Source organism: Gopherus evgoodei, chromosome 1 (assembly GCF_007399415.2).
Source record: "Gopherus evgoodei ecotype Sinaloan lineage chromosome 1, rGopEvg1_v1.p, whole genome shotgun sequence".
Lineage (NCBI taxonomy): Eukaryota > Metazoa > Chordata > Testudines > Testudinidae > Gopherus > Gopherus evgoodei.
The window spans coordinates 162,044,885-162,066,873 of record NC_044322.1 but is presented as its reverse complement, the minus strand read 5'-3'; the positions used below and the strand labels follow the sequence as shown (position 1 = coordinate 162,066,873).

Below are 21,989 nucleotides of genomic sequence, written 5' to 3'. Positions count from 1 at the left end.
TGCTTAAAAGAATATTGAATAAACAGCCTTATTCAAAAAGAATACAAATCAAAGCACTCCAGCACTTATATTCATGCAAATACCAAAGAAAAGAAACCATATAACTTACTATCTGATCTCTTTGTCCTTACACTTAGAAACAGAAGACTAGAAAGTAGAAACTACTTCTCCAAAGCTCAGAGAAAGCAGGCAGACAGAAAACAAAGACTCAGACACACAATTCCCTCCACCCAAAGTTGAAAAAATCCAGTTTCCTGATTGGTCCTCTGGTCATGTGCTTCAGGTGAAAGAGACATTAACCCTTAGCTATCTGTTTATGACAGTAGTAGATGGCAGGACACAGCAATATGAATTATGCCTACATAACATGATGTTTACATGGTATTGTAAATGTCACAGACTAAAAAAATTGACTTTTTTCAGAACTATGCAGTGCAACCACAAAATGTATGTGCTGACAGACTGCATCTGTTTGCTTTGCTGTCAGAAACTGTAGTTCAATCATGCAGCTACAGTAGGTTTTTATATAGCATTAGCATAAGGTTCATTACTGCCAACAATATCTTTTAAAAGTATTTACTGGTAAAATGAAAATTCTCAAGGACATTGGCTAGGGTTGCCAACTTGGTAAAACCACTCCATGTTTCATTATTAAGTGTTGTGATTTGAATTCTTTACACGTAGGCCTGGAAAGAAGTATTTCATGGACATACAGTATTTCATTCCAGAGTAAGGTTTCTTAAGGTTGTCTCCTTCCATTTTGTATTTCACAGGGTATTAGGAATAAGCTACTTGAACCCACCTAGTCATAGCTATTTAAAAATAGCCTTGACTTCTTGCACTGGTCTCTCTTTACAACAAGAAAGCATCTCACATTTGAGTGGGTTGGATAGAAGTAACGGATGCAAACTCTCAGCATTGCCCACAAAAGGAATTCACTTTATTGACTAAATATTTATTTCCCCCCTAATAAGATAGCATAGAGCTTTCAGTTATACAGTGTGTATGGCAGCGCTTTGAAGTGTGAGTGTGGTCAGAGCGCCAGCTGCATGTAAACCACATCCCTTATGGGTGTAGCTTGCAGCGCTGATTACACTGAGGCTTTACAGCTCTGTATCTTGCAGCACTCAGGGGAGTGTTTTTTCACACGCCTGAGCGCGAAAGTTGCAGCACTGTAAAGTGCCAGTGTAGCCATGGCCTATTATACTCTCAAACATTTATGAAATGGGGTGTATGGTACTTGGTTATCAAACAGAATTCAGCTAGTGAAAGTCTTTTTTTAATACATACGTTGTCTTTGTAAAAGTTGCATCTGATGAAGAGCTTCAGGATATTGAGGCTACAGTTGAATTGTAGGAGAGTTGAAAGGGTGAGATGGTGCTTTACCATAGCACTTAGTTGCCAAGGCAGCAAATGTCTGAGTGAAAGCCATAGGAAAAATAACACCTGAACATAATGTACTGAGCAATCTCAGTAATTTAAACATAACACAGAGTTCGCTGAATGCATTTTGCCTTAGAAGCCTTAAAAGTGTATGACGCTGTATGTTGCATTATGTAAACTTAATGTGAGAAGAATGTATAATCTCATACTCATTTCAGGATATAGCAAAGGGCCAGATCCTGCTCCTTTTGTTCCTTTGACTTCAGTGGAAGTTTAGAGTGAGTAAGAGCAGCAGGATATAGCTCAAAGGCTGGTATAGGTCTAGTCAAAACAGGTAGTTTTTCAAAGGCACATACATAAGAGTCATTTGTACCTTTGAAAATCTACCTCACTGAGTAAAACTGATCATACTGAAAAATAATTTAAATAGATATAAGCTGGTTGAATTTACAGCTGTTATAAGATTGGGCCAAAATAGACTGCATCCAGGATTGACATTTTTTAATGCTTTCAAACATATAAAGATTATTTACATTTATTATTCACAACAATATCACAGGAAGTGGAGGTTCTGAAAGAAGGGGATGGAGGAGGAAAGAAGTAACTGAAATACAAAATTTCGTTGCATTTAATTCAGACATGATAGATTCAGCTGAAGGTTGAGGAGATTCCACAGAATGATTTTTTTTTTTCATGAACATGAACCCAGATTTTGGGCTTGTTTCAAAGCTCATTGACGTCAATGAATTTCTTTCAATTTGCTTCAGTGGACTTTGGATCTGGCTCTTTCTGAGTAACTACTAGACTCGTATAACTGGAATTTGCTTCATAAAACAGCAACTGGTGAATGGGTGCACAGATTTTTCAAGCCCTAAGGAAGATAATTAAAAGGTCAGTTTTTGTAACAGATTTAAAGCTTGCTTTTGGAAATCCCATAAACTAATTATCTGGATACATCTTTTTAAGTTTCCCCTATGGGGGAACAAAGAGCTCCTATCAGCATATGGAAATTAAATTAATTTAGGCTTTTTCATGCTATTTAAGCACACCCTCAAACCTATTGGAGCTGCATAACCTTAGTGCAATTCTGCCTAAGAAAGAATTCCTAGAGCTCTCCAGAACACAGTGGTAGCACAGGCCTGATGCTATACTCTTCTGGGTTGCAACAAGCCTCCTCTACTGCACTGGGGCAGCTCTACTGGGTCAATACAGAAGGGGTAGAAGAATCATGTAGGGTGACCAGATGGGATGAAGAAAATATCAGGACACATGTGGGGGGGCATAGGGAGTCCTGCCAGTGGAGAAAAAAAAAGCGGAGTCCTGCTGGCACAGCAAAAAGTGGGGAGTCTCGGAGTCCCGCCAGCAGAGAGAAAAAAACAACAACAAAAAAGTGGAGTCCTGGAGTCCTGCCGGCAAAGACAGGTAAAAAAGAAAGAAAGAAAAAAAAACAGAGTCCCACCGGCAGAGAGAGAGAGAGCAAAAAAAAAAAGGAAAGAAATAAAGAAGGAAAAGCAGAATCCCGCTGGCAGAGCAAAAAAAAAAAAGTACGGAGTCCTGGACTCCCGCCGGCAGAGGGAAAAAAAAAAATGGAGTCCCGGAGTCCTGTCGGCTGGGGGGGGGGTTGGGAGCGGGGCGCGGGGGAAACAGAGTTCCACCAGTGGAACAAAACAAAACAAAAAAAACCAGGAGTGTGAAATATCGGGACAAATTGCGTCCCGACCAAACATCAATTGGGACGCGGGAGAAATGCCTAAAAATCAGGACAGTCCCAATTTTATCGGGACTCTGGTCATCATAGAATCATGGCCCCACTAGTTCCCATCCTACTATAGTGTGCTTCCAAGGGCTGCTTGCAGGAAGCAGTCTCTGCTCCAGGAAGGACAGGAACTGCAATTAGGCCCTTCTGCTGAGCAGGCTCCTTGAGCCTTTCTCTGAATTATGCATCCATAAACATGTGGGTCATTGTAAAAAATGCCCCTTCGAGAGCAGTGTTCCCTTATCCCTTGTTTCCTGATGCTTCTCCTCTTTTCCTCCATCCTTGGTCTATTGTCACTTCTCATTATGTTATCTGTCGGAGTATAAGCATTCAGAGCAAGTTTCTGGTCTTCCTACTGGGCTGCAAAGTGCTGCACACAGCAATGTGGAGCTGCAGAAATAATAAGCATAAGTAGTGAAATCTATATCACTTGACCCTCATTGACCAAACTGCTGACAAGTTTTGCCCTGCATTGCAGAGGCTGTTAATTTATCACAATGAACTCAATCAGAAATAATTAATGAAGAACTTCTAATGGGTATTGATAGGTTGTCCACCAAACTCAGCTTTTTTTCCACCCTCTTATACCACTAGACTCAGCAACTTCATAATTAATAAACTTTAGACTCCTTAAATTCATCAGTTAATCCCTTTCCATGGGGTGGGGGAAGATAGAATTAACAGCAGATGCATTCTGAGGTCGTTAGGGGTGCTCTAGAACAGAAACTGTAAGAAGATCCCAGGAGCTACAATTACCAATGTTACATTACTGAGATAGGCACCTGCTTGTGTTTGTTAATTTTACAACTGGATAAGAATTGCTTAACAGACATCAAACATATTTTTCCACTCTTGTTTTACACAATGAATGGTTATTATAACGTAGCTAGACTAACTGCATCTGAAAGGTAAAACACTGAAACTTCCATCCTCATAGTTCTCTTGCTCTGCAGCACTCTTCTCACACGCTAGTGGGTTACTGTCCGTGATGATCCAAAGCAATGGCTAAAGTGGCTATAATTAAAGCAATTTATATGAAAGGTCCTAAAGTGCAGTTACTGTATTTTCCCCTTCTGTGCATATATGGCAGCATAAGCTGCAGTCCAGAGTAGAGAGTCAGCTGGAGCTGCAGAGCTCAGAGGTAATAGTTCATTGAACTCAGCTTGCTCCTCTAGCTCTGTTTTCTGCTTTGCAAACACAGTTCTCAAATAATTGCTAGCACTGGGATATGATTTTTTTCCTGTCAAGGAGCAAGCGAACTTTATGATGGTTTAAAGATCTGACTGAAAGGTCAATTGGCATAATCAACAATTTAAATAATAAATCTATTATCATTCTTTCAGTTTCATTACCCAGCTCTTTACATGCTGCAGCTGTGCTCCCCTGTCTACATGGCTATTTTTAGTACTGTAGTGTCCTGCTGCATCCCCCCGCCTGAGCCTTTCACTACTGAATGTAGCGACACAATGGAGTATGGATGCAGCTTGCTTTTTGCCACAGCGTGGAGCTGCATATACCTTACATGCCACCACCAGTGTAGACAAGGTCTATGTGTAGCAAGGATCAGGCTCCTTCCTGGCTCTTTTCTCCTCAGAAATCTTTTGGAATCTAGTGACCATTCTCACCCTTCCCAAAGATTTCAGAAATGGAGCCACCAGGAGGTAGCTAGAAGAATGAGGAGACACCAGAAGTGTCCCAGGTCTTTCAGGGAGGTGGCGGTGATGACCGCTGATAGGGTGAGAAAGTTGAGGGAAGTTGGCTGAGGTGAAGATATCTGCAAATTTTCCTAATTGTGTGAAATTCCTAGCCATAAGGTTCACAAAGTATAGAAGAACCCCAAACAAAGGCTCAGTTCAAGTAAGTTCAGATTCACCATACATTTTTTGCACAGCTCTATTCCATAGTAGTTAGTAGCCACTCCCGTACATTACGGTTCAGATTGTACCTGGACCTGTACAGGGGACACTACACAGGACTTGTGTCCACAGCCAGGGCCCTGCCTCATCTGTACTGGCCATCAGAGCTTGCCAGATGAAGAAGGAGTGCTGCCTGCTCTCCAAGAGTGGTATAGCAGCTGCACTTCTCCCGAACACCTCAAAGCTTAAGAGACATTGTAACTTGTTGAGATACAATGTCTCTCAGAGGTCCCACTGGCTACCAGGGGTTTGTCTCCACTTACTGAGGGATCGATGCTCGGCAATTGATCCACAGAGGGTCGATATAGTACAGGGGTTCTTGTAAAGACCTGCTAAATAGACCACTGATCACTCTCCCATTGACTCCGGTACTCCACTGGAACGAGAAGCATAAGATAAATTGATGGGAGAGTTTCTCCCGCTGACCCAGTGCAGTGTAGTCACCGCAAAAGGTCGACCTAAGCTATGTCAACTCCAACTACGTTATTCAGGTAGCTGGAGTTACGTAACTTAGGGTGACTGTGCCCTGTTGTGTAAAACTGCCCTGTAGAGAAAGGCTGGTATAGCCTGCTAGCTGGGCTTATCTCAGTCTGATTCTATACATGAGTGTGTGCGTGTAGGCCAACCCCAACATGAGGAAATTCCGTAATTCCTGAGACTAATAAGAAGCTGGCAGCTCAATAATGTCTGCTAGACCTGCTGAGATGCTACAATGGATTTCTGCAAAAAATAGCACGCCTGTTTCGGATGCAGGCTGAAAGAGGGAGATATATTTACCTTAACTTTTACAGACAGAAAAGTATATGAGTTTGGTTTGAGATTTGGGAAATTTCTTACTTTTAGTATAATTAGTAACAGTAGTAATTGTTTATATTATGATAGCAACCCAAGGCCTGAACCTATTGTGCTGGGCCATGTGCAAACACAGAAAGGAGAAAATCCCTGTGCTGGAAGGCTTGCAATTTAATAACACCAACATATGAAGGACAGAGAAAGGGGATACACTCACCTCAAGTCAACAGAAAGGTGTGGTCATATCCCTAATTGCATGCCATATGACAATGCTTTTATAAATTAATAGATTGGGTAAATACTAATAAAATACAATATACCCTGTCTCTAGACAAGAATCATTGGTGTGATGCTCTCTGCAATCTAATTTGAAAGGCTGGACTAAGATACCTTTTGTGGTCTAATCAGAAGTCAAGGCTCCACTCTGCAGCCATTTCTTGGGGCAATGTAACAACCCACCTGTAAAACACAACACAAAAGGGATAAATTAATGCTCGTTAGCAATTCCTATTTTATTCATAGTGATATGCTCTAAAAGAGCAACCAGCAAATTACTGGCCTTACATGAATCAAGTGTATGTTATCCAACACTCATCCTGTATATCAGGTGAAATCATCTGTGTACTATTTCATAACACCATTAAAGTTTTAGCTTCTGAAACTTTAAATACAAAGAGATGGTAAGCTAAATATTTAAGAGAGGCTAGGATTAAATTCCTCTGACCTTCAGGAACTCTTCCTAGTAATTTATAATAGATTAGTTTACTTACTACTTGAAAAAGAAAAACACATACAAATCAGGGTTAATTAGTTTTACATTAGAGAATAAAACTATTTGTTAACCAACCTTGATCCATATTTCGTTAACCTGCAAAGTTTGTTCTAAAAGAGAGTTTCTACTTTACTCCGAGCTAAATTTACCTGACTTCTTATGATTATTTCTATGAATGTTGTATTTTTGGTTCAACCAGATCACAGTGTCATATATCACATAAGGCTTTATGGTACAAATTACATATCCAATGACTCTGGATTTAAGGGATAGGATTTTCAGAGGGAATTACTGCTGGCATTCTCTGTTCCCATTACAGTCCGTGGGAGACTAAGAACATAAGAATGGCCATCCTGGGTCAGAACAAGGATCCATCTAACCCAGTATCCTGCCTTCCGACAGCAGCCAATGCCAGGTATCCCAGAGGACATGAATGGAACAGGCAATCACCAAGTGATCAATTCCCTGCTGCCCACTCCCACCCTCTGGCAAACATAGGCTAGGGACACCGTCCCTGCCCATCTTGATAAATAGCCATTGATGGATCTATCTCCCATGAATTTATCAAATTCTTTTTTGAATTCTGTTATAGTCTTGGCCTTCAGAACATCCTCTGGCAAAGAGTTCCATAGGTTAACTGTGCATTGTGTGAACAAATACTTTCTTTTGTTTGTTTTAAATCTGCTGCCTATTAATTTCATTTGGTGACCCCTAGTCCTTGTGGTATGAAAAGGAGTAAATAACACTTCCTTATTTACTTTCTTCACACCAGTCATGATTTTATAGATCTCTATCATATTTCCCCTTACTCATCTCTTTTCCAAGCTGAAAAGTCCCAGTTTTATTAATCTCTTCTCATATGGAAGCTATTCCATACCCTTTTTGTTGCCTTTTCTGTACCTTTTCCAATTCCAATATATCTTTTTTGAGATGGGGCAGACACTTCTGCACGCAGTACTCAAGATTTGGGCATATCAGAGATTTATAAAGAGACAACATATTTTCTGGCTTATTCTCTATCTCTTTCTTAATGATTCCCAACATCTTGTTCGCTTTTTTGATTGCCGCTGCACATTGAGTGGATGTTTTCAGAGAACTATCCACAATGACTCCAAGATCGCTTTTTTGAGTGGTAACAGCTAATTCAGACCCCATCATTTTATATGTATACTTGAGATTATGTTTTCCAATGTGCATTACTTTGCATTTATCAACATTGAATTTCATCTGCCAATTTGTTGCCCGGACACCCAGTTTTATGAGATCCCTTTGTAACTCTTTGCAGTGTGCCTGTGTCTTAATTATGTTTAGTAATTTTGTATCATCTGCAAATTTTGCCACCTTACTGTTTACCCCTTTTTCCACATCATTTATGAATATGTTGAATAGGACTGATCCCAGTACAGATCCCTGGGGGACACCACAATTTACCTCTTTCCATTCTAAAAACTGACCATTCATTCCTACCCTTTGTTTCTTATCTTTTAACCAGTTACCAATACATGAGAGGACCTTCCTTCTTATCCCATGACAGCTTACTTTGCTTAAGAGCCTTTTGGGGCGGTTGGAAGCCGCGGCCAACACATCCCTCACATGCGCCACTTTCCGCCACCCCCATTGGCCTGGGACGGTAAACCACAGCCAGTGGAAGCCACAGTTGGCCGAACCTGCCAATGTGAAAGATAAACAAACTGGCCCAGCCCATCAGGGTGCTTATCCTGGTGAGCCACGTGACAGAGGTTGCCAACCCCTGTTCTAGTAGATTGGTGAGGCATGATTTCTCTTTACAAAAACCATGTTGACTCTTCCCCAGAAAATTATTTTCATCGATGTGTTTGATAATTCAGACTCCTACTGTCTTGAATGGGAACAAATAAGCCAACTCTTAGTGCCTTGGAAAACCCTTCCCAGAATATACAAAATACTGTAGATGGTTTCATTGCAATGATTCAAAATAGCGAACTATGTCTCTGTCATATACACATATATAATTCACGGTTTGAGTTAATGTAACACTGACAGATTCCGGTCGTTGGCAGGTAGTATTGAACCTGTGGCCTCTGGAGCTTAGTGTATGAACCAAAAGCCATATGGCTGTTAGCTAAGGCTCTACAGCAGATTCATTAATTGCTCTCTAAGTGGTCTCAGCGTGACTAGATGGGACAGAACACCACACCCAGGAGGTGTGTGGGTTACATTCATCTGTTACAAGTATTATTTTCTTAATATCTTTAAAAAAGTACTAATGGGTAACAGGGAGAGGATATTCTAGCACAGGCTGTGGGAAATCTGGGTCTAAGGTAACGTTGTGGACTCTTAAACCACCATATCATCATTAAATGAAAGGAAATACCCAAACTAGACAGCGTTATTGCTGTTATAAATCATTGTAACATAATGCTTGAAGCAAACAAAAGAATTTTTTTCCCCCTGTGTGGCAAGTGAGGTGGATGTGAAAAACCAGGAATTTCCATTAGTCAGATGGGGGTTCCTTTAGTCAGAAGGGTTGCTTTAATTTTTTGATCTGCTTTCTAATTTAAAAAAATGTGCCAGTAATTATACAAATCACACTCACCAACAGGAGCTGTTCTGCTGGTACTATATCATTTCAGGCCTTGTTTCCTTTGTGCTAGTAAATACACCACTTTCCTGTTGACCACCCTCTCCTGGCCCCCTAGTCTCTCTTTCCCCACCATTCCTCCTTGTGAAGAGAGATATTATATTACAAATATGGGAGTGGCCATGCTAATAAGATAATGTAATGCTAGTGTGTCTATGGCTGTGATGGGCCTCTGAGTACGTCTGCTATGGAATAGCTAATTCTAGAAGCCTGAGCAGACCCAGACTAATTCATTTTAAACTGATTGGTGCAGATTATAAAAGCGCTGTCTGTGCTTCTTTTCAAGCAGCTTGATTTCTCAATGGCTACACTTTAGAGAGGCTAAAATAAAAAAGCATAGTAGTTTCCAGGCTTTCCAGTCCCAAGCATTCATATCATGAGTCAGGCCTCAGAAAGTCAGAAGATTTAAAAATTAAATAAATAAATAAATAGATATCATGTTCTTTTTATTTTCTTTCTGGTGTCTGAGCCTTTATGGTGCACCCAGGTCATGTTTTCAAGCTTTTCTCCACAACCACAGGGGTAAGAAACTTCCTTGACGATCCTCTGTCTTCCTGCAATGTGCTGATTCATCCCCAGGCACAGGGGTCCCATGGGAAAATAGTATACGATCATGTAATTAAAGACTATTATAATGCATACACACAAGGGGGTGGGCATTAAGGTTGGCCAGGAAATTCTGGGATTTCCTAACTTTTGAGCGTTTGGCTTTGCAAACTTAACATTCTTTTAATGTAGTTTTTTGGTATGTAATTATTATTTATACAGCACCAAATATACTAGATACTTCTCAGGACAAATAGAATGGCAAGGTTCTTGTGCCTTGCCTTTCTATTTTTGTCCTGTGAACAGCTTCAGACAAAACGAAGGAGCTCTACAGCATGGGCAGCAGCAGCTCTTCTGAAGCCACTGCCCATCTGAGGAGAAAGAGCAAGCAGAACAGTAATCAGACCAAGACTTCACTTTATTGAGATCAGGAGGAAGAATGATAATAGCCACAGCCACCACATTAAGGAGACTAGACTGTCCAGGGGAATGCAACTACTGTGCCACCATAATAATGCAGCATCCCCTCCCCATGTTCCTGACCAAATCAGCTTGTCTGGGATTGGGAGAAAAAGGATTCTGACCCTTTCCCTCTGTGGAGAGGTGAACACTGGCAGCTCGATAGTGTACTTCAACACCCTGACTGCTGAGGCTCTTCTTGGTGACCATCCTTTGCACAGGTTATATGTGAAAGGGAAAGAGACACATTTACACCTTGTTCCTCTCTTGTGCACTGACAATCATGATGATCTTGTCCTAAATGTCTTCTTATTCAAAAACGCACTTTCATGAGCAGTTAAACGGTGAAGGTTCTCAGGTGAGGCTGAGGAGAAATCCTTCATTTCTACATGTTGTTGACAACCTGATGCTTTTTTTTTTTTTAAATCCAGAGTAGAAAGAAACAAACACTGAACATGAAGACTTTGTCCTTAACTTTCCCAGTACCAGTAAAATGAAGTAGGGAAAGGGGTATACTTTTAACTTCATCCTCTTCCCAAACTTCAAAGAATAACTGCCGAGCATCTTTTCAAAAACATTAATTCCTTTGCCTGAACAGAGATTGAATATTCTAAACTGATAATTAATATGCTTTTTACATTTTAATTAAGAAGTTAACTGCCACAGGTAAGTGCCAGGTAATATTTGAATGCTGGGTATTTTCAAATACTCTCTTCTGCCATAAGCAACCAGTCAAGAGTGGAGACAAGGAAGCATTATTTATGTTTCTAAAGGTTTAGGGGACTTATAATGACTGAAGCTGGACATTGCTGAGGGACACACAGGTTATCAGAGAGCAGACCATCTACTTGTTACCTGCATCACTATTTCTAGGCTGACCTAGAAACAGAGTTTTATATTTTGGGGTTTTTTAGGAAGGAGAGATGATTCATATTATACAATAAGCTCTATCCCACACGTCTCCTGATGTAAGACTGTCAATTTTTACAAATTGCATCTGATTCTTTTGTGACATTGACAGATGTGGGACTCTGCTGTAACCATTGACTCATTTCCCGTGCATGGGCCCAGAGGTTAGACTGCAACTTAAGGTCCCAAGTGATTAGAGCTTATTTTATATTTTAAGCCATTCACACCTTTGAAATTTGGTTTATTTTTATATTTTTCATGTTTTAATTGGATAAGCTACCGGGTAAGTCTGGATGACCAGTCTCAAATAATACAGTGATTGGAGAAATGTGTGTTAAACCCCTCACTATTAAGGAATTAATTAAAGCCTATAATTATAGCATGCACAGAGTAATTAAGCAGAGCTCCAAATTCCATTCTATACACATTCCCTTTTCTGAGACACATACCTTCTTCAAACAAAAGCCTTCCTGTCTGAAGTTCCCATGTTTGGTTTCAGCGCCAAAGTGATTTTTTTTTTTAAAGAAAGTTTGAACAAAATTGGTTCAGCTGCTCTTGAGTTTATTTAGCAAGAAAGCATGAAAACGCAAAGAAGAATGTTTTCTCCATATGTGCCAATCTGAAATTTTGTGCTGAGCTTGGATATCTCTTCTGTCTTGTTTTTCAGTTGCCATTAAAATACAGTTCTACGCTGAAAAGTGACTATAAAAAACAGCACGTGGAGTTTGATAGCTATTGTATCTCATTGATTTCATGTTAAAATGCACTCAGTTACTAGCCATGCAAATTCCACCTAGGTTCTGAAACTCAAACAAGATTCCAGCCAACTTACATATCATCACTAGTTACAAAAGTGCTGTAGACCAATGAGCCCTTTAGTTGCACATGTGTAACATGTTGTCTTCCAATTAGCCCCTACTCACATGTGCATAATATAATTGTCTTCACACTGTTGCATATGTGAAAGTCATTGGAAGTTAGTGAACTCTACTATTGATGATGGACAAAATGGAACAGAATACAGCTCACTCTCTCTTAGCTGTGTTGTGCTTACAGGCAGTGGTGGATTAACAAATTTGGTGCCCCTAGGCCCTCAAAAAATTGCGGCCCTTCAGCTCACTTCTGCTCCCCTGCTGTAAGCCTGGGAGGGAGAGGGGAGAAGGGGACTTGTGGCATGCTCAGGGGATGGCAGCAGTGGAGTGGAGGTGAGCTGAGGCAGGGAGCAGTTCCCTGCCCCCCCACCCCCAAGAGTCACTCCCTGCACCCACCGGCCCCAGCTTACCTTTGCTCTGCCTCCTCCGATCGTGCCACTACTCGCTTGGCCCTCCCTCCCAGCACTTTCGCATGGCAAACCTGGGAGGGAGAGGGGAGAAAGGGAGTTGCAGTATGCTCGGGGGATGGCAGCAGTGGAGCAGAGGTGAGCTGGGGCGGGGAGCGGTTTCTGCCCCCCCCGGTTACTCCCCATGCCCGTGGGCCCCAGCTCACCTCTGCTCTGCCTTCTCCAAGTGTGACGCTACTCGCTTCTTCCTCCCTCCCAGCACTTTCGCACTGCAAGCCTGGGAGGGAAGTGGAAGGAGGGAAGCACGGCGTGATTGGGGGAGGAAGCGGCCTGGGGATTTGGGGAAGGGGCGGAACTGGAGAGGAGTCATGAGCAAATTTGCTGCCCCTGCAAATTTGCCACCCTAGGCCTAGGCCGCTGCTTACAGGATTAATGGAAATAAAAAGCAGTAAGGCCCAGAACCACAAAAATACTTAGGCAACTAAGTCACAGTTTTAGGCTCCACTGTGATCCACAAAACTCCCTCTGTACCCTGTAGGTGGCCACATTCCCTCACTGCCTACATTTCTGCCTTTGAGCTTGTGCTCTGCTGCCACACTTCAGGCATCTGGGTGCCTGCCTCAGGCATGAGCCACAAACCGGGGGAGATAGCTGTTTGGGTTGGCTGCCTAACTGGCATGTGGGGCCTATCTGGTAGGAAGCCTCTGACCAAGCCTACTGGATTGAGTTCCATTCAAAATCTGACAGGAGAAGGATGTGGCGGTGATGGCTAACTTATAATATTTAACCCAGTGGGTAGAGCGCACTGGAAAAATACTTAGAGAGTCATTGGACCAGAAAGAGGGTGAGAATGACTTGTGTAGCCTGGTGGTTAGGGCACATATGTGAGAGACCCAGTGTCTAGTCCCCTGCTCTTATGACTTTTTAATTACTTATCCACAGTGGAAAAGTTTCAGCAGGACAGCTTGTGGGAGTCCCACATCAGAATATCCCATAGCTCAGTGGTTAGAGCACTTTCCTGAGAGCTGTAGGAGACTCCTCTTCAAATCCTTTCTCCCTCTCAGTCAGAGGGGGGAAATTGACCCTAGGTCTCCCACATCCCATATGTATGTTCTAACCATTGGGTGATAAAAGTTATAGGATGGGCACCACCACTAACCGCTTTGTGTGCAATGAGGCAGATGCCTAAGTCATTCTTCCAAGAAACACACAGAAAAGCTGGGTATGTGCAGGAAGTATAAGATTGTAATGAATACATACATATACAAATATGGGACAGCACAGACACTCTTCTTCTCAGGAATACTGATTTATAAACTGGTTTGCTGTCTCCTCGATCCTTTTCTTACAGATTATACGTTTTTGAATTTTTTCATTTGTCACTAGGTGAAATAGTTGCATCTTACATTTAAAAGAAACATTTCATACTCACTATGTTTTTATTCTCATCACATATTTTCCCCTTATCAATGATCCTGAACTATGAACATTCCATTTAGTTGGAACGACCCAACCTGGAGTTTGAATCTGCTTTTCAGTTTGTACCACTAGGTGGCCCTTTGTGCTCTCGGATGCATGCTGAGGAGTTCAGCAGGTGAATGCATCTTATTGGTTTACTAGCAGCATGATGCCACTGAGCAGCCCTTTTTAAGAGAAAAGCCAGGAACAGTAGAAAGAGCTTTTATACAGTCTCCCTGTTGTGAAGAAGTGGAAATCTGTGAGCTGTCATTTCAAAACAAACATGAGTGAGGTGAGTGGATAAACCTATTATCTGGAGAGAGAGATGTAAGTATCTGAAGCAGGAATAACACCAGTAATGGGGAAATACAGCTTAAGAAAAATCAGATGAGTTTTTTTAAAGTCAATTTAAATCAACTATGGAATGAAAAATTTGAGAAATGAAGACATTCATAACTGAGTAAATTAATGAATACATATAGTTAACAGGATTATATAATGCTTTGTTTGAATGTGTAAAGCACCCAGAGTGAAATATTATACTTACTCTTATAAATAAGATTGTTTGGAAATGACCAGGTAGTTCTTATTTTTTTACTTAATTAAAAACAGAATGAGATCACACTGTACCTCTTAGCATAGCCTGCAGACATATGAAACATCTGATCGCTAGTTGTGAAATATGAAATACATCAGTTTCTAACAAAGATTATTATTAATTCTTGTTATCTATTACTAAGTATAGCTCTATAGGTGTGCATGGTACTTTGGAGATATTAAATAAGACAAGCTTTATCATCTTTTAAGGTTTTATTTTATGTTTTTGTTCAATGTAGAAGAAGTGAGCTGAGAGGTCAGTGGTGTAAAAGTTAAATATTAAAGTATAAACCTCATTTGAAAAATGCCTTGTTTGTAGTTTGCCAGTGATATGAACTGGGTAGTTATTGTCCTGGGAAAGATTACATCTACGCTTGTCCTTATAACCATCAAAGGAAAAATGCAAATAACATCAAGCATGAAAGGACCTTTGTGTATTTCGAAAAAGAAAGCTGAAAATTCAGACACTACACTTACTCTATTTGCAGTAAAAGAGTTTGGCAGTGACAAGCCAATATTTTTATTTTTAAAAGTGTATTCATTCCAAATATCGGGCAGGTTCAGCTAGTAGAACCTGATTTCTATAGTTCAGCTCTTTACCTCATCCCAAATCAATTGAGCTAGTAGTAATTATGTCTTACTTAGCACTTATTTTTGGAGGTTTCTTTTCTATCCCTGTCTTTTTTGACAGATGGATGTTCCTTTCTTGGCAGTCAGGGTAAAATTAACAACCACACAAAATATGTTTCTGCTTATGGCTATTTCTGTGTTTTCTACCACATCTTAAATGACTGACTTGTGATATAAACACAATGAGGAGACATAAGGAGAGATGTAGAATGGTGGTCTTTGCAAAAGGGTCATACGGCAGGCATATTTCCATTTCCATTATGCATACCTGAACAGGCTAAGAAATGGGAAATCCTCATCATGTGTTCCTGCTATGTGTAATGTACATAGAATACTGAGATAAGGCACCCGTAACTTCGCAGCTTTTCATCTGCTGATTGGATGTCTACATTGAATAAACTGGATACAGTTCATATTGTAGCTTTTATATACAAAGTATCCATTTGTCACATACATTAACAGAAATACTTTTTCTGCTGTGGCATCACTATTCTGGTAAAATGTTAACTTTTCCTAACATAAATCAATGACAGGTTGATTATTATTGTCTATATCTGTGTCATGCCAATGCAGTTTTGTATTACATTGCCATTTCACCAGCTGTTCATACAGTAGTTCATAGTTCAATAGTTTACATTAGGTTCCCCTCTTTGACGTAACCTCTTTTTTCTCTGATCAAGGAGCTAAGAGTTCTCATGAGCATCAAAGTCATCACATCTATACAACAACTGGGATCCCATATTTTTATTAATGTACTTACCTGTCCCACACAAAATAGCACTTCTAGTAAGTCCCCATCACAGAGGATACTGCTTTCCTTCCCAGTACATTTCTCAAGCCCCTGCCAAGTGTCTATTTAACAGTTTTTAACTCTTATAATTGATGCTTCGAAGGACAGAGCTGCTGTCATTGTCATACAGAAGATGATGGAGCACTTATTTCACAAACTGCACTAGGGAAGAATGCCTTCAATTATTCTTTAGTTGATTATTTCCCTCTCAGGACAGAAAAACAAATGGAGCAACCCAGGTTATCTTAACCAGAAGGGCTCTGGTTAAAAGAACTGAGGCAAAAAGCAAGATTGTCAGAAGACAATCACTTTAATTGTCTGAGTGTGCAGTGTTTAGACTCCTGAAGTGGTTCCTGATGGAGTTTGTCTCAAACATAGTAACTGGAAATGTTTAAGATACATATTTGCATCAGATCGTTTTGTTATCCACCATGAAAGCAGAGGATAATATGAATGAAAAGCCAGACTCAAATATGGCTATCAAATATCCATAAGTGGGAGAGGGAAAGCAGGTAGGATGTTGAGGATGGTCCAGTGATTGTATTTTTTATGCTAATCATTATCACACTGTTAGTGGAGCTTAGAATGCAGACTTAGAGATGTACGAACATAAGAACATAAGAACGGCCGTACTGGGTCAGACCAAAGGTCCATCCAGCCCAGTGTTCTGTCTCCTGACAGTGGGCAATGCCAGGTGCACCAGAAGGAGTGAACTGAACAGGTAATGATCAAATGATATTTCTCCTGCCATCAATCTCCCCTTAAGTGAACAAAAATGATACCCTTCAAACCCTGTTTGCTGCATCTTGTTTTATTTTTTCATATTACTGCTGCACAAAAGTCATCAGTTTTGTTTCCCCTTTCTGGCCACATCATTACAAATCAACTCCGGAAAAAAGCTGAGGAGCATAAAATAGTCGTCAATGTGATCATGCCATTTTAAAATTTCTCTACATTTAACTTGGTTTTGGGGGGGGAAGAGAGAGAAGTTTTAAAGAAAAAAGCAACAAGGCTTTACTGTGGAATATTGACAACTGCAAATTTGTTTATGACACTAAGGGGTAGATCCACAAAAGGATTTAGGCACCTAACTGCCACTTTAGGTTCCTAAATCAAAATTTAGATCCTCAACATTCCTGCGCAGCTGCTGCCTAAATTTCCACCACTGAGCATGCACATAGTGACCTATGTACAGATGCCCGATACCTAGCTTATGCCTAAGAACCAATGGGATTCACAAACTAGGCCTTCCCCCACCTATCTTGCTTGCTCACAAGTCACCTTAGGCCAGGTATGTCTACTCTGCAATTAGACACCCTCAGATGGCCTGTGCCAGCTAACTCAGGCTTGTGGGGTTCAGGCTAAGGTGCTGTTTAATTGTTGTATAGACATTCAGGCGCAGGCTGGATCCCAGGCTCTAGTACCCTGCAAGGTGTGAGGTTCCCAGAATTTAGGCTGCAGCCTGAGCCCAAACATCTACACTGCAATTAAACAGCCCCTTAGCCCAAGCCAGTGTAGTGTAGACATACCCTGTGAGTACACCTACTGGACTGGTCCCCACAAGAAACACAGGAAGCAGTGGTTGTGCCCCCGTTAATACTCATTGGTCATGACATTCACTCAGGATGTGTGAGACTGGGGTTCATAATTTCTACTCTGCCTGATGGGAAGCGGGGATTTGAATGGAGGTCTTCCACCTTCTATAGCAATGATGGGCAAACTTTTTGCCATGAGGGCCACATCTGGGTATGGAAATTGTATGGCGGGCCAGGAATGGTCACAAAATTGGGGGTTGGGGTGCAGGAGGGGGTGAGGTTTCCAACTGGGGGTGTGGGCTCTGGAGTGGGGCTGGGGATGAGGGTTTGGGGGTGCAGGAGGGTACACCAGGCTGGGAACTAGGGGTTTGGAAGTCAGGAGGGGGATCAGGGCTGGGGCAGGTTGTTGGGGTGCGGGAGGTGGTCTGGGGTGCAGGCTCCAGGCAGCGCTTACCTCAAGCAACTCCCAGAAGCAGCAGCATGTCCCTCATCCAGCTTCTATGTGGAGGCACAGCCAGGCAACTCTGCATGCTGCCCCATCCACAGGTGCCACCCCTGTAGGGCAGGGCAGGAGCTTGAGGGCCAGATTAAAACATCTGGAGGTCCAGATGCAGCCCCCGGGCCATAGTTCGCCCACCACTGCCCTATAGGGAGAGTCCTAACCACTAAGATCCAGGGCAGAGTCCTCTCAGTCTTGGTTCTTGAAGCTGCTCCACTCTGCATGGAAATACTTAACCAACAAAGTGGGTATTCACCCACGAAAGCTCATGCTCCAATATGTCTGTTAGTCTATAAGGTACCACAGGACTCTTTGCTGCTTTTACAGATCCAGACTAACTCCTCTGATACTTAACTATAGAGTGGAGCAGAGACTGGAACTGGACTCCCCCATATCCTAGGGGAATGTCTTAACCACTGGGATATGGAAGCACTTATGCTTGCTCTCCCTGGCCCAATGAATATTTAAGTATCATCCAAAGTGGGATTGAGCTTGCCATAGGGCACTGTTTAGGGCATTCCTGTGGGATACCTGGTTCAAGTCCTTGCTCCATAGCAGGCAGAGTTGGGATTTAAACCCATCTTCCACAGCGTGGGTGTGTGCTCAAACCACTGGCACATACAGGGGGTTTCCGTGCTGCCACCTGCCTCCTCAGGTGTTTTTTGTGTGTAAAAGGTCTGACCTGGCGTAAGCACCTAACTCCAGGAGCAGGTTCATGGCTGTGAATCCTGAGCAGCAATAGGCACCACTGAGCGGTGGGGCTTAGGCCACACACCATTCATTCACATTTTTTATTGGTTAGCTTAGGCAGCCACCTGCTCAGTGTGGAGGCTTTTGTGCATTTCATCCAGAGGCGCCTAACTCTCCCCATACTTTGTATTGGGAGCCTGGACATCTAATTTGAGGCTTAGGATTCCACCAGGCAGCACAGACCCCGCCCCCCACAACTTCCCAGTGCCCATACAATCCCCCCCACTGCCCAGCATCCCCACCCACTCTGCACAAAGCCCACCCACAATCCCCCACAGAGGTCCATTTTCCCAAGCCTTGTCCCCCGGTCACACTCACTGGCCTCACTGGGAGATGATGGTGTCAGCTGGGCTGAGCAAGGAGCCCTCCATCTGCCCCTCAGCCAGCCCCACTCTCTGTCAGGACCCACGAGCAGCAAAATTTGAATTTGTAGGGCTCCTAGAATACCAGCGCCCTTAGGCATATGCCTAGAGTGCCTAATGGGAAATCTGGTCCTGGAGGTGGGATTTTTCAAAAGTACCTAAGCAGGATAGGTGTCTAAGCCGCACTGATTTCCATGGGAGTTCAGCACCTAACCTGCTTAGGCACTTTTGAGAATCCCACTGGGCACCGACCTATTTACATCTTTAGGCACCTAAACACCTTTGTAAATCTGTCCCCAAATACTTGTTCAATAAGGGCCTGATTGTTGGCTCAATGGGAGCTTGTCAGTTGTCTCCAGTGGGTTTTGGTCGGGCCCTAAAGTTTTAGTCTGAGTTCCTTAGAGTTTTCCAGCTTTTTACTGTTAAATAGAGCTGGTCAAATAATGACAAAAAATTGTGAATAAATGATTCACAGAAAAATGCCAAAATACGTGAGATAAATTATTCACACTGAAGAGTTGTGAACAGCTCTGCCTTTAAACTCAAATCTGGCATAAATCTGACACACATCAGTGGAATCATAGCATCTCATCACAGACATTTAATTATGTGACACTTCACGGGCACTGTCTGGTCATGCCGACATTTTCTTATGGCATGAGGGTTCACTGGAGACAGTTCATCACATGGTTTTTACAACAGTCACGGACACATTTGTCTCCAGTATTAAATGTGAGGCTGTTGTTAGGACTCTGAGATCCAGACCTAGGCATGAGCAGAAGTCTCCCATTAAAGGTCATGCAAGATGTTGCAGCCCCCCAAAACATGAGGACTGTCATTCAGCCCTGCTGCTGTTTCTGTGATGAAGCATTAGCTGAAGTAAGTGTGGCAGCTTGGAAACCGCTTTAGCAAGGGATTTGTCTTGATGATGTTTTAAAAAGACATATAAAGGACCGGACTGAGGCTGGCCCTGTCCAGGTACAGAAGGTGAGAGAGCTAGAGTACAAGGAGCCTTCCTTCTCTTATATGCTTGCAACAGCATGGTTAGAGCTGGGTGAAATTTTTCAGCCAAAATGGTTTTGGTGAAAAATGCAGATTTGGTGACACAAAGGGTGTTGTGAATTTGTGTCTATTTTGCCAAATTGTTTTGGTCAACGTCCCCCTTCTCTCCGTCACAACACCACCACCACCACCACCACCACACACACAAACTCCAGAAAAAAACAAACATTTCATTTTGACATTTTCTAAACAAAATGTTTTGATTTTTTTTGTTCAGAACAACTTTTTGTTTTAAAAAGTCCCTTAATTTTATTTAAAAAATATTAAAAGCTTACAGGTGGTTAAAATCAAAACAAGATGTTAAAATTTTGCTGAAAGAAAACATTTAGTTTGACCCAAAATTATTTTTTTTCCAGTTAGAGCCAAAATGATCCCCTCCTCCAATTTTATATAATTGCTAGCAAACTAAAAAAATCCATTATTTTCCCAGATCGAAGCATAATCCAGGCATGGAATACAAACACTAGAGTGGAAACTAACCTCCCTGAAGGAACTGAAAGGACAGGGCCGTGATATCTTAACCCCTCCACAATGCCTAGCAAAACTGGGTGTGCATGGGGAAAGGGAATATATGCTGCATCCTTCCCTTTTAATGATTGAACTTGTACTGTGTGAAGATCCGGGAGGAAATCTGACTGAGCAGCTAAAATTCTCTGGGGCCTGCTTTCTGCAATTTATTCTTTATACCCTCCCCCCTCAACATCTGCCTCAGAGCAGCAAATTGTCTGTAGCCAAAATCAGGAGAAAATAAATATTTATGCAAACTACAGAGGTAATATAGGGCAGAATTCTGCAGCTGGAATAGATTGGGGATGCGGGGAAGGAAAGCACAACAGTTTTTAATTTTAACTTACACCCATTTATTAGCTGGGTGGCAAACTGCAACTCAAAAGGGGAGGGAAAAGGGAGAACAGTATGTGTTAGACCTGTCAGTTTGCCTACTTTCTTCTTCAGCGTGGCATCAGAACATGATCAGGTATCTCTTAAAATATCCCTTAAAAGTTAGAAAATTGGAAGTCAAGTTCTGCTTAAGTTTGAGAGACTGGTGACCATGTAGTTTAAAAAGAAAAGCATGAGTCTTCCTACCAGGTGTGTAATTACTGCACATTTCAACACCATATACATGTATTATTACTGAATACATATAATTAATTAGAGATTTATTACTAGGTTTCATATCTTTCCATTTGCTTGTGACAGAGTAACTACAAACTAGTGCAAGTCTAAAGGGGAAAAAAACACCCAGATAGATTCCTTCCATGCCTGAGTCTGATGAGCGTTAGTAGGTTATAATGTTGGCAATGGATTAACTGTCATGAAGACACATTATTTTGTAGTCATGTTTCTGGAAAAGAAGCATTCCATTTAGTAAAAGAATTATGAGGTTTTGCAATTTTATTTTTGTTCTGCATTGGCGTGAAATGGAGCCCTTTTGAAACAAGAGTGAGCAACTAAGCACACAATAGCCCAGTGATTAGGACCCTCACCTGGTATATAGGAAACCCAACTTCAAGCCCCTACTTTGAATCAGGCAGAGCTGGGGCTCTCACCACTCAGGTGAGTCCCCTCCCCCATACTATCTTAGTATCTCTCACTTTCCTGTCAAAACCAGAAATTCAATCCTGGACCTGAAAAACCTCCTAGATGACAACTTTGGTGACATTGATCTGTTTCTGCAAACAGTTTCAGTTTTGACCAACTGGCATTTTCTGATGGAAAAACATCTTATAAAAAAATCCCAATCAGCTCTATTTAAAAAAGCAATTCTTTTTCTCCCAGTTTCTAAATCTTGGGCTTGATCCAGATCTCACTGAAACCTATGGCAAAAAGCCCACTGACTTCAATGGGAACAGGTCAGTCTTTTTATCATAGGG

General features: G+C 41.7%; 1 protein-coding gene across 1 annotated transcript in view; it reads left to right on the top strand.

Moving 5' to 3' along the window:
* The first annotated feature begins 14,086 nt into the window (after nucleotides 1–14,086).
* Nucleotides 14,087–21,989, top strand: part of PCP4 (Purkinje cell protein 4) — a 76,412-nt gene continuing 68,509 nt past the window's right edge. Inside the window, exon 1 of the mRNA XM_030552215.1 lies at nucleotides 14,087–14,182. Coding sequence (XP_030408075.1) covers nucleotides 14,174–14,182 — 9 coding nt within the window. The 5' untranslated portion in view covers nucleotides 14,087–14,173. The remainder of the gene's footprint in view (nucleotides 14,183–21,989) is intronic.